At 39.9% G+C, this 12,397-nt stretch overlaps 1 protein-coding gene across 1 annotated transcript in view; it reads left to right on the forward strand.

Annotated features, from left to right (window-relative positions):
- The first annotated feature begins 1,282 nt into the window (after positions 1-1,282).
- Positions 1,283-12,397, forward strand: part of LOC134446500 (stonustoxin subunit beta-like) — a 13,867-nt gene continuing 2,752 nt past the window's right edge. Inside the window, exon 1 of the mRNA XM_063195868.1 lies at positions 1,283-1,289. Coding sequence (XP_063051938.1) covers positions 1,283-1,289 — 7 coding nt within the window. The remainder of the gene's footprint in view (positions 1,290-12,397) is intronic.

Here is a 12,397-nt window from a genome sequence, read left to right on the forward strand (position 1 = left end):
ACATAGTAAAAATGGTGAAGGTTGTTTTTGAATAGGCATACTTTGGGTGGCTGTGAGGACGACTGGAACAGCGGTCTTTAGTCTGACGTGCCTTGTCAATTTAGCCTACTTGTGCATGGTGCAACCTGCAACGAGGTGTTTTTGGTTTTGGTTACCGTCCGTGGAGACAACATGATGATCCTCATACTGATTAATTAATTACCTGCTTTTGTTTGTAAGTTCACCGATATGAGAACATGCTCTGGGCAGCTGGTCATATTTTGTCACAATTAATGTAGGACGTTTATGTGGAACTGTGAATGAATTTCGATTTGGACTCACGCTGACGGTAAGGAACATCAACAAAGCATACCGTGTAACATGTTCAAAATGCGAGCCAAGCGAGCATCAAATGCAATATTACATTTGACCTCATAGTGGCGCTTGACCTTTGATGCGCATAAAGGCAAACGCGCGTAAGTGCACGGGATAATACGCTTAGGATTCATTTACATGCGAAACTCCCTGATTTTGGCCTGGCCCCACCCAAAGTGCGCAACTGGTAAAATCCTGCGTAAACCCAGCTTAATCACAGACTTGAGTAACCGTGGAGGCGCTGTTGCATGCTTTTTTTTTTTACTTAAGCGGGTGGGAGAATTCTGCCCTAAGAGACTAAACTCCCTCTAGTGGCCAGCTCTAGAATAAGAGTGTATGTGAATCACTGCTAGCCAGGCTGTGCCCTCCTAGTGACTCAACACTTTCAGCGATTTGAACATCAAGGACAATCAGGCTAGATCACTGCCCCCTCCCCCCTACACACACACACACACATGCACACACCTCTCTCTCTCACACACACACACACACACATGCACAGGCATATGGCACTCCCTCTCTCTGCCATACACACACATACTCTCTCTCTCTCTCTCTCTCTCTCTCTCTCTCTCTCTCTCTCTCTCTGTTTCTGTAAAGTAGGGATGTTTCGTAACCTATTCTCTTTTTCCTTTTTACCTACTAAAATGATCAAATTACAGTTATTGAACAGTTTACCAAGGTAGAATCCATGGCAATGAACATGATAAAATGCATAATTGTTAAACAAATCTATTATTCACCCGTTTACGGACAGATGTTTCTTGAGGTTACGAAACATCCCTATTTGACTAACTTTCCCATTTTAAGAGAGAATAAAGATGTTATTTCAGTTTTGAAGGGATATCCCTTTATATTTGTTATCCCCTCTCATTCTCCTTAATTATCTTTAAGATTTAAGAAGGTCATGAATTTTGTCAGGGAAAAAATGTCAGGTGGGTATATCAGATTCACTCTGTCTAATGCGCTTTTGAAGATCCAGGATGAGAGAACCATATTTTCCCCCCAGAACATGCCAGGTGCCTGAGATTTTGTGGGAATTTTTTTTGGCATGTAAAGATGAGGTACAATGAGTTTCATCAAATTTCAGTTGTTACTTTAGGAGATACAACAGTTTGATCTATTTGACTTGGAGGTTACAAACATCCCTATCCGCTTGTAAAAAAGGTTACAACATCCATATTTATATCCTTATCCATATTTGCTGAATATGGGGACTTGAATGATATTTACAGGATGTCATAAACACATCGGAAGGTACTGAAAACAGTCTCTATGTTAACCCTCCAGCGACTGGCCTGTTTTTGTGGCCTGTTTTGCTAATCTGACCGAGCGGGGTCATTTATGACCGAAGGAGTTAATGTAGAAATACCACTATATAAATTCATTTTTGGGGTTCATTAAAATTTATTTACATCTTGCACATACTTGTCCCTCATCTAAATGAAAAAAATGTGAATTTGAACATTTTATTGTTTTGCTAAAAATTAGTCAAACTTATAGTATATTGCTAAATATGATGTATGCCCTCATTTGCATATGTTAACATCAAAATACAAAAAACATCCAATACATTTCTTTCTTCTCTCAACATCAGTAATCAACTGAGAAAGTTTCATGGTGATATCTATCATTTATTTTTTTGCCTATTCACCTGCAGTAGTACCTTAAAGGCCAACTTCCAATAACACACAGTTTTACTCACTCCTTTTGAAAATCGGACAGTCACCCCAAGTTAAACTCACATGCAAGGTTCTCATAGCGGTGCGTCACCTCGCCTGGCTGTATTTCCCGGTGTTTCCCAATTAATATTAACAATGCAGAGAAACGAGCGAATCACGAAAACCTTTCTTTATTGTGTCACATCGGAAGAAGGCGTTGCCCACAAAGGTTCATCTGAGCAGCTGAATTCATGGTCAATGTATTTTAGGGTGTAACTTGGGGATACCTGTGCCAAAGTAGCTCAACCCGTACCTTTTCTGAAAGCTCTTGAAGTGTAGATGTCATTTAATGCATGCAAAGCCATGTCCAACTAGACTACAGGTCAAATATCTGACCTAACATGTAGTAACTAAGCGTTGCATACTGAGAAGCTGAATTCATGGTCAATGTGTTTTAGGGTGTAACTTGGGGATGCCTGTTCCAAACAACCTCAAACCATACATTTTCTTAAAGCTCTTGAAGTGTAGATGTCATTTAATGCATGCAAAGCCATGTCCAACTAGACTACAGGTCAAATATCTGACCTAACATGTAGTAATTGAGCGTTGCATACTGAGCAGCTGAATTCATGCTCAATGTATTTTAGGGTGTAACTTGGGGATACCTGTGCCAAAGTATCACAAACCATAAAGCTCTCGTAGTGTAGATGTCATTTAATGCATGCAAAGCCATGTCCAACTAGACTACAGGTCAAATATCTGACCTAACATGTAGTAACTAAGCGTTGCATACTGAGCAGCTGAATTCATGGTCAATGTGTTTTAGGGTGTAACTTAGGGATACCTGTGCCAAAGTACCACAAACCATACATTTTCTGAAAGCTCCTAAAGTGTAGATGTCATTTCATCTATAGAAAGCCATGTTCAACTAGACTACAGTTCAAATATCTGACCTAACATGTAGTAACTTAGCGTCGCATACTGAGCAGCTGAATTCATGGTCAATGTATTTTAGGGTGTAACTTGGGGATACCTGTGCCAAAGTAGCTCAACCCGTACCTTTCCTGAAGGCTCTTGAAGTGTAGATGTCATTTAATGCATGCAAAGCCATGTCCAACTAGACTACAGGTCAAATATGTCACCTAACATGTAGTAATTGAGCGTTGCATACTGAGCAGCTGAATTCACGGTCAATGTATTTTAGGGTGTAACTTGGGGATACCTGTGCCAAAGTATCACAAACCATACATTTTCTGAAAGCTCTCGTAGTGTAGATGTCATTTAATGCATGCAAAGCCATGTCCAACTAGACTACAGGTCAAATATCTGACCTAACATGTAGTAACTAAGCGTTGCATACTGAGCAGCTGAATTCATGGTCAATGTGTTTTAGGGTGTAACTTAGGGATACCTGTGCCAAAGTACCACAAACCATACATTTTCTGAAAGCTCCTAAAGTGTAGATGTCATTTCATCTATAGAAAGCCATGTTCAACTAGACTACAGTTCAAATATCTGACCTAACATGTAGTAACTTAGCGTCGCATACTGAGCAGCTGAATTCATGGTCAATGTATTTTAGGGTGTAACTTGGGGATACCTGTGCCAAAGTAGCTCAACCCGTACCTTTTCTGAAAGCTCTTGAAGTGTAGATGTAATTACATGCATGCACAGCCATGTCCCACTAGCCTGCTAGTCAAATATCTGACCTAACATGTAGTAACTAAGCGTTGCATACTGAGAAGCTGAATTCATGGTCAATGTGTTTTAGGGTGTAACTTGGGGATGCCTGTTCCAAACAACCTCAAACCATACATTTTCTTAAAGCTCTTGAAGTGTAGATGTCATTTAATGCATGCAAAGCCATGTCCAACTAGACTACAGGTCAAATATCTGACCTAACATGTAGTAACTAAGCGTTGCATACTGAGCAGCTGAATTCATGGTCAATGTGTTTTAGGGTGTAACTTAGGGATACCTGTGCCAAAGTACCACAAACCATACATTTTCTGAAAGCTCCTAAAGTGTAGATGTCATTTCATCTATAGAAAGCCATGTTCAACTAGACTACAGTTCAAATATCTGACCTAACATGTAGTAACTTAGCGTCGCATACTGAGCAGCTGAATTCATGGTCAATGTATTTTAGGGTGTAACTTGGGGATACCTGTGCCAAAGTAGCTCAACCCGTACCTTTTCTGAAAGCTCTTGAAGTGTAGATGTCATTTAATGCATGCAAAGCCATGTCCAACTAGACAACAGGTCAAATATCTGACCTAACATGTAGTAACTAAGCGTTGCATACTGAGAAGCTGAATTCATGGTCAATGTGTTTTAGGGTGTAACTTGGGGATGCCTGTTCCAAACAACCTCAAACCATACATTTCCTTAAAGCTCTTGAAGTGTAGATGTCATTTAATGCATGCAAAGTCATGTCCAACTAAACTACAGGTCAAATATGTCACCTAACATGTAGTAATTGAGCGTTGCATACTGAGCAGCTGAATTCACGGTCAATGTATTTTAGGGTGTAACTTGGGGATACCTGTGCCAAAGTATCACAAACCATACATTTTCTGAAAGCTCTCGTAGTGTAGATGTCATTTAATGCATGCAAAGCCATGTCCAACTAGACTACAGGTCAAATATCTGACCTAACATGTAGTAACTGAGCATTGCATACTGAGAAGCTGAATTCATGGTCAATGTGTTTTAGGGTGTAACTTGGGGATGCCTGTTCCAAACAACCTCAAACCATACATTTTCTTAAAGCTCTTGAAGTGTAGATGTCATTTAATGCATGCAAAGCCATGTCCAACTAGACTACAGGTCAAATATGTCACCTAACATGTAGTAATTGAGCGTTGCATACTGAGCAGCTGAATTCACGGTCAATGTATTTTAGGGTGTAACTTGGGGATACCTGTGCCAAAGTATCACAAACCATACATTTTCTGAAAGCTCTCGTAGTGTAGATGTCATTTAATGCATGCAAAGCCATGTCCAACTAGACTACAGGTCAAATATCTGACCTAACATGTAGTAACTAAGCGTTGCATACTGAGAAGCTGAATTCATGGTCAATGTGTTTTAGGGTGTAACTTGGGGATGCCTGTTCCAAACAACCTCAAACCATACATTTCCTTAAAGCTCTTGAAGTGTAGATGTCATTTAATGCATGCAAAGCCATGTCCAACTAGACTACAGGTCAAATATCTGACCTAACATGTAGTAACTAAGCGTTGCATACTGAGCAGCTGAATTCATGGTCAATGTGTTTTAGGGTGTAACTTAGGGATACCTGTGCCAAAGTACCACAAACCATACATTTTCTGAAAGCTCCTAAAGTGTAGATGTCATTTCATCTATAGAAAGCCATGTTCAACTAGACTACAGTTCAAATATCTGACCTAACATGTAGTAACTTAGCGTCGCATACTGAGCAGCTGAATTCATGGTCAATGTATTTTAGGGTGTAACCCAGGGATGCCTGTGCCAAAGTACCACAAACCATACATTTTCTGAAAGCTCTCTTAGTGTAAATGTCATTAAATATATGGAAAGCCATATCCAACTAGACTAGAGGTCAAATATCTGACCTAACATGTAGTAGCTGAGCGTCGCATACTGAGCAGCTACTGTAAATTCACACTCAGTGTATTTTACGGTGTAACTCAAGGATACCTGTTCCAAACAACCTCAAACCATACATTTCCTGAAGGCTCTCTTATTGTAAATGTCATTTCATATATGGAAAGCCATGTCCAACTAGACTACAGGTCAAATATCTGACCTAACATGTAGTAACTGAGCGTCACATACTGAGCAGCTGAATTCATGGTCAATGTGTTTTAGGGTGTAACTTGGGGATACCTGTGCCAAAGTACCACAAACCATACATTTTCTGAAAGATCTCTTAGTGTAGATGTCATGTCAGCTATGGAAAGCCATGTCCAACTAGAATACAGGTCAAATATCTGACCTAACATGTAGTAACTTAGCGTCGCATACTGAGCAGCTGAATTCATGGTCAATGTATTTTAGGGTGTAACTTGGGGATACCTGTGCCAAAGTTGCTCAACCCGTACCTTTCCTGAAGGCTCTTGAAGTTTAGATGTCATTTAATGCATGCAAAGCCATGTCCAACTAGACAACAGGTCAAATATCTGACCTAACATGTAGTAACTAAGCGTTGCATACTGAGAAGCTGAATTCATGGTCAATGTGTTTTAGGGCGTAACTTAGGGATACCTGTGCTAAACAACCTCAAACCATACATTTTCCTAAAGCTCTTGAAGTGTAGATGTCATTTAATGCATGCACAGTCACGTCCAACTAGACTACAGGTCAAATATGTGACCTAACATGTAGTAACTGAGCGTTGCACACTGAGCAGCTGAATTCAAGGTCAATGTGTTTTAGGGTGTAACTTGGGGATGCCTGTGCCAAAGTATCACAAACCATACATCTTCTGAAAGCTCTTGAAGTGTAGATGTCAATTAATGCATGCAAAGCCATGTCCAACTAGGCTACAGGTCAACTATCTGACCTAACATGTAGTAACTGAGCATTGCATACTGAGAAGCTGAATTCATGGTCAATGTGTTTTAGGGTGTAACTTAGGGATACCTGTGCCAAAGTACCACAAACCATACATTTTCTGAAAGCTCCTAAAGTGTAGATGTCATTTCATCTATAGAAAGCCATGTTCAACTAGACTACAGTTCAAATATCTGACCTAACATGTAGTAACTTAGCGTCGCATACTGAGCAGCTGAATTCATGGTCAATGTATTTTAGGGTGTAACTTGGGGATACCTGTGCCAAAGTAGCTCAACCCGTACCTTTTCTGAAAGCTCTTGAAGTGTAGATGTCATTTAATGCATGCAAAGCCATGTCCAACTAGACAACAGGTCAAATATCTGACCTAACATGTAGTAACTAAGCGTTGCATACTGAGAAGCTGAATTCATGGTCAATGTGTTTTAGGGTGTAACTTGGGGATGCCTGTTCCAAACAACCTCAAACCATACATTTCCTTAAAGCTCTTGAAGTGTAGATGTCATTTAATGCATGCAAAGTCATGTCCAACTAAACTACAGGTCAAATATGTCACCTAACATGTAGTAATTGAGCGTTGCATACTGAGCAGCTGAATTCACGGTCAATGTATTTTAGGGTGTAACTTGGGGATACCTGTGCCAAAGTATCACAAACCATACATTTTCTGAAAGCTCTCGTAGTGTAGATGTCATTTAATGCATGCAAAGCCATGTCCAACTAGACTACAGGTCAAATATCTGACCTAACATGTAGTAACTGAGCGTTGCATAATGAGAAGCTGAATTCATGGTCAATGTGTTTTAGGGTGTAACTTGGGGATGCCTGTTCCAAACAACCTCAAACCATACATTTTCTTAAAGCTCTTGAAGTGTATATGTCATTTAATGCATGCAAAGCCATGTCCAACTAGACTACAGGTCAAATATGTGACCTAACATGTAGTAACTGACCGTTGCATACTGAGCAGCTGAATTCACGGTCAATGTAATTTAGGGTGTAACTTGGGAATGCCTGTTCCAAAGTATCACAAACCATACATTTTCTGAAAGCTCTTGTAGTGTAGATGTCATTTAATGCATGCAAAGCCATGTCCAACTAGACTACAGGTCAAATATCTGACCTAACATGTAGTAACTAAGCGTTGCATACTGAGAAGCTGAATTCATGGTCAATGTGTTTTAGGGTGTAACTTGGGGATGCCTGTTCCAAACAACCTCAAACCATACATTTCCTTAAAGCTCTTGAAGTGTAGATGTCATTTAATGCATGCAAAGCCATGTCCAACTAGACTACAGGTCAAATATCTGACCTAACATGTAGTAACTAAGCGTTGCATACTGAGCAGCTGAATTCATGGTCAATGTGTTTTAGGGTGTAACTTAGGGATACCTGTGCCAAAGTACCACAAACCATACATTTTCTGAAAGCTCCTAAAGTGTAGATGTCATTTCATCTATAGACATCCATGTTCAACTAGACTACAGTTCAAATATATGACCTAACATGTAGTAATTTAGCGTCGCATACTGAGCAGCTGAATTCATGGTCAATGTATTTTAGGGTGTAACCCAGGGATGCCTGTGCCAAAGTACCACAAACCATACATTTTCTGAAAGCTCTCTTAGTGTAAATGTCATTAAATATATGGAAAGCCATATCCAACTAGACTAGAGGTCAAATATCTGAACTAACATGTAGTAGCTGAGCGTCGCATAATGAGCAGCTACTGTAAATTCACACTCAATGTATTTTACGGTGTAACTCAAGGATACCTGTTCCAAACAACCTAAAACCATACATTTCCTGAAGGCTCTCTTATTGTAAATGTCATTTCATATATGGAAAGCCATGTCCAACTAGACTACAGGTCAAATATCTGACCTAACATGTAGTAATTGAGCGTTGCATACTGAGCAGCTGAATTCATGGTCAATGTGTTTTAGGGTGTAACTTGGGGATACCTGTGCCAAAGTACCACAAACCATACATTTTCTGAAAGCTCTCTTAGAGTAGATGTCATTTCATATATGGAAAGCCATGTCCAACTAGAATACAGGTCAAATATGTGACCTAACATGTAGTAACTGAGCGTCGCATACTGAGCAGCTGAATTCATGGTCAATGTGTTTTAGGGTGTAACTTGGGGATACCTGTGCGAAGGTACCACAAACCATACATTTTCTGAAAGCTCTCTCAGAGTAGATGTCATTTCATATATGGAAAGCAATGTCCAAATAGAATACAGATCAAATATGTGACCTAACATGTAGTAACTGAGCGTCGTATTCTGAGCAGCTGAATTCATGGTCAATGTGTTTTAGGGTGTAACTTGGGGATGCCTCTGCCAAAGTACCACAAACCATACATTTTCTGAAAACTCTATTAGTGGAGATGTCATTTCATATATGGAAAGCCATGTCCAACTAGAATACAGGTCAAATATGTGACCTAACATGTAGTAACTGAGCGTTGCATACTGAGCAGCTGAATTCATGGTCAATGTGTTTTAGGGTGTAACTTGGGGATGCCTGTGCCAAAGTATCACAAACCATACATTTTCTGAAAGCTCCTGAAGTGTAGATGTTATTTCATCTATAGAAAGCCATGTCCAACTAGACTACAGGTCAAATATGTGACCTAACATGTAGTAACTGAGCGTCGCATATTGAGCAGCTGAATTCATGGTCAATGTGTTTTAGGGTGTAACTTGGGGATACCTGTGCCAAAGTATCACAAACCATACAATTTCTGAAGGCTCTCGTAGTCTAGATGTCATGTCAGCTATGGTCAGCCATGTCCAACTAGACTACAGGTCAAATATCTGACCTAACATGTAGTAACTGAGCGTCGCATACTGAGCAGCTGAATTCATGGTCAATGTATTTTAGGGTGTAACTCAGGGATACCTGTGCCAAAGTACCACAAACCATACATTTTCTGAAAGCCCCTGAAGTTTAGATGTCATTTCATCTATAGAAAGCCATGTCCAACTAGACTACAGTTCAAATATCTGACCTAACATGTAGTAACTGAGCGTCGCATACTGAGCAGCTGAATTCATGGTCAATGTGTTTTAGGGTGTAACTCAGGGATACCTGTGCCAAAGTACCACAAACCATACATTTTCTGAAAGCTCTCTTAGTGGAGATGTCATTTCATATATGGAAAGCCATGTCCAACTAGACTACAGGTCAAATATCTGACCTAACATGTAGTAACTGAGCGTCACATACTGAGCAGCTGAATTCACGGTCAATGTGTTTTAGGGTGTAACTTGGGGATACCTGTGCCAAAGTACCACAAACCATACATTTTTTGAAAGCTCTATTAGTGTAGATGTCATGTCATCTATGGAAATCCATGTTCAACTAGACTACAGGTCAAATATGTGACCTAACATGTAGTAACTGAGCTTCACATACTGAGAAGCTGAATTCATTTTCAATGTGTTTTAGGGTGTAACTCGGTGATACCTGTTCCAAAGTATCTTCAACCATACATTTTCTGAAAGCTTGCTTAGTGTAGATGTCATTTCATGCATGCAAAGTCATGTCCAACTACACTACAGGTCAAATATGTGACCTAACATGTCGTAACTGAGCGTTGCATACTGAGCAGCTGAATTCACGGTCAATGTATTTTAGGGTTTAACTTGGGGATGCCTGTTCCAAACAACCTCAAACCATACATTTTCTTACAGCTCTTGAAGTGTAGATGTCATTTAATGCATGCAAAGCCATGTCCAACTAAACTACAGGTCAAATATCTGACCTAACATGTAGTAACTTAGCGTTGCATACTGAGAAGCTGAATTCATGGTCAATGTGTTTTAGGGTGTAACTTTGGTATACCTGTGCCAAAATAGCTCATACCATACATTTTCTGAAAGCTCTCTCAGTGTAGATGTCATTTCAGCTATGGAAAGCCATGTCCAACTAGACTACAGTTCAAATATCTGACCTAACATGTAGTAACTGAGCGTCGCATACTGAGCAGCTGAATTCATGGTCAATGTGTTTTAGGGTGTAACTCAGGGATACCTGTGCCAAAGTACCACAAACCATACATTTTCTGAAAGCTCTCTCAGTGTAGATGTCATTTCAGCTATGGAAAGCCATGTCCAACTAGACTACAGTTCAAATATCTGACCTAACATGTAGTAACTGAGCGTCGCATACTGAGCAGCTAAATTCATGGTCAATGTGTTTTAGGGTGTAACTCAGGGATACCTGTGCCAAGGTACCACAAACCAAACATTTTCTGAAAGCTCTCTTAGTGGAGATGTCATTTCTTATATGGAAAGCCATGTCCAACTAGACTACAGGCCAAATATCTGTCCTAACATGTAGTAACTGAGCGTCACATACTGAGCAGCTGAATTCACGGTCAATGTATTTTAGGGTGTAACTTGGGGATGCCTTTTCCAAACAACCTCAAACCATACATTTTCGTACAACTCTTGAAGTGTAGATGTCATTTAATGCATGCAAAGCCATGTCCAACTAGACTACAGGTCAAATATCTGACCTAACATGTAGTAACTGAGCATTGCATACTGAGAAGCTGAATTCATGGTCAATGTGTTTTAGGGTGTAACTTTGGTATACCTGTGCCAAAATAGCTCATACCATACATTTTCTGAAAGCTCTCTCAGTGTAGATGTCATTTCAGCAATGGACAGCCATGTCCAACTAGACTACAGTTCAAATATCTGACCTAACATGTAGTAACTGAGCGTTGCATACTGAGCAGCTAAATTCATGGTCAATGTGTTTTAGGGTGTAACTCAGGGATACCTGTGCTAAAGTACCACAAACCATACATTTTCTGAATGCTCCTGAAGTGTAGATGTCATTTAATCTATGGAAAGCCATGTCCAACTAGACTACAAATATCTGACCTAACATGTAGTAACTGAGCGTCACATACTGAGCAGCTGAATTCACGGTCAATATATTTTAGGGTGTAACTTGGGGATGCCTGTTCCAAACAACCTCAAACCATACATTTTCTTAAAGCTCTTGAAGTGTAGATGTCATTTAATGCATGCAAAGCCATGTCCAACTAGACTACAGGTCAAATATCTGACCTAACATGTAGTAACTGAGCATTGCATACTGAGAAGCTGAATTCATGGTCAATGTGTTTTAGGGTGTAACTTTGGGATGCCTGTGCCAAAGTATCACAAACCATACATTTCCTGAAAGCTCCTGAAGTGTAGATGTTATTTCATCTATAGAAAGCCATGTCCAACTAGACTACAGGTCAAATATCTGACCTAACATGTAGTAACTGAGCGTCACATACTGAGCAGCTGAATTCACGGTCAATGTGTTTTAGGGTGTAACTTGGGGATACCTGTGCCAAAGTACCACAAACCATACATTTTCTGAAAGCTGTCTTAGTGTCGATGTCATTGCAGCTATGGAAAGCCATGTACAACTAGACTACAGTTCAAATATCTGACCTAACATGTAGTAACTGAGCGTCGCATATTGAGCAGCTGAATTCATGGTCAATGTATTTTAGGGTGTAACTCAGGGATACCTGTGCCAAAGTACCACAAACCATACATTTTCTGAAAGCTCCTGAAGTGTAGATGTCATTTCATCTATAGAAAGCCATGTCCAACTAGACTACAGTTCAAATATCTGACCTAACATGTAGTAACTGAGCGTCGCATACTGAGCAGCTACTGTAAATTCAGGCTCAGTGTATTTTCGGGTGTAACTCAAGGATACCTGTTCCAAACAACCTCAAACCATATATTTTCTTAAAGATCTTGAAGTGTAGATGTCATTCCATGCATGCAAAGCCAT

Source organism: Engraulis encrasicolus, chromosome 3, assembly GCF_034702125.1.
Source record: "Engraulis encrasicolus isolate BLACKSEA-1 chromosome 3, IST_EnEncr_1.0, whole genome shotgun sequence".
NCBI classification, from domain to species: domain Eukaryota; kingdom Metazoa; phylum Chordata; class Actinopteri; order Clupeiformes; family Engraulidae; genus Engraulis; species Engraulis encrasicolus.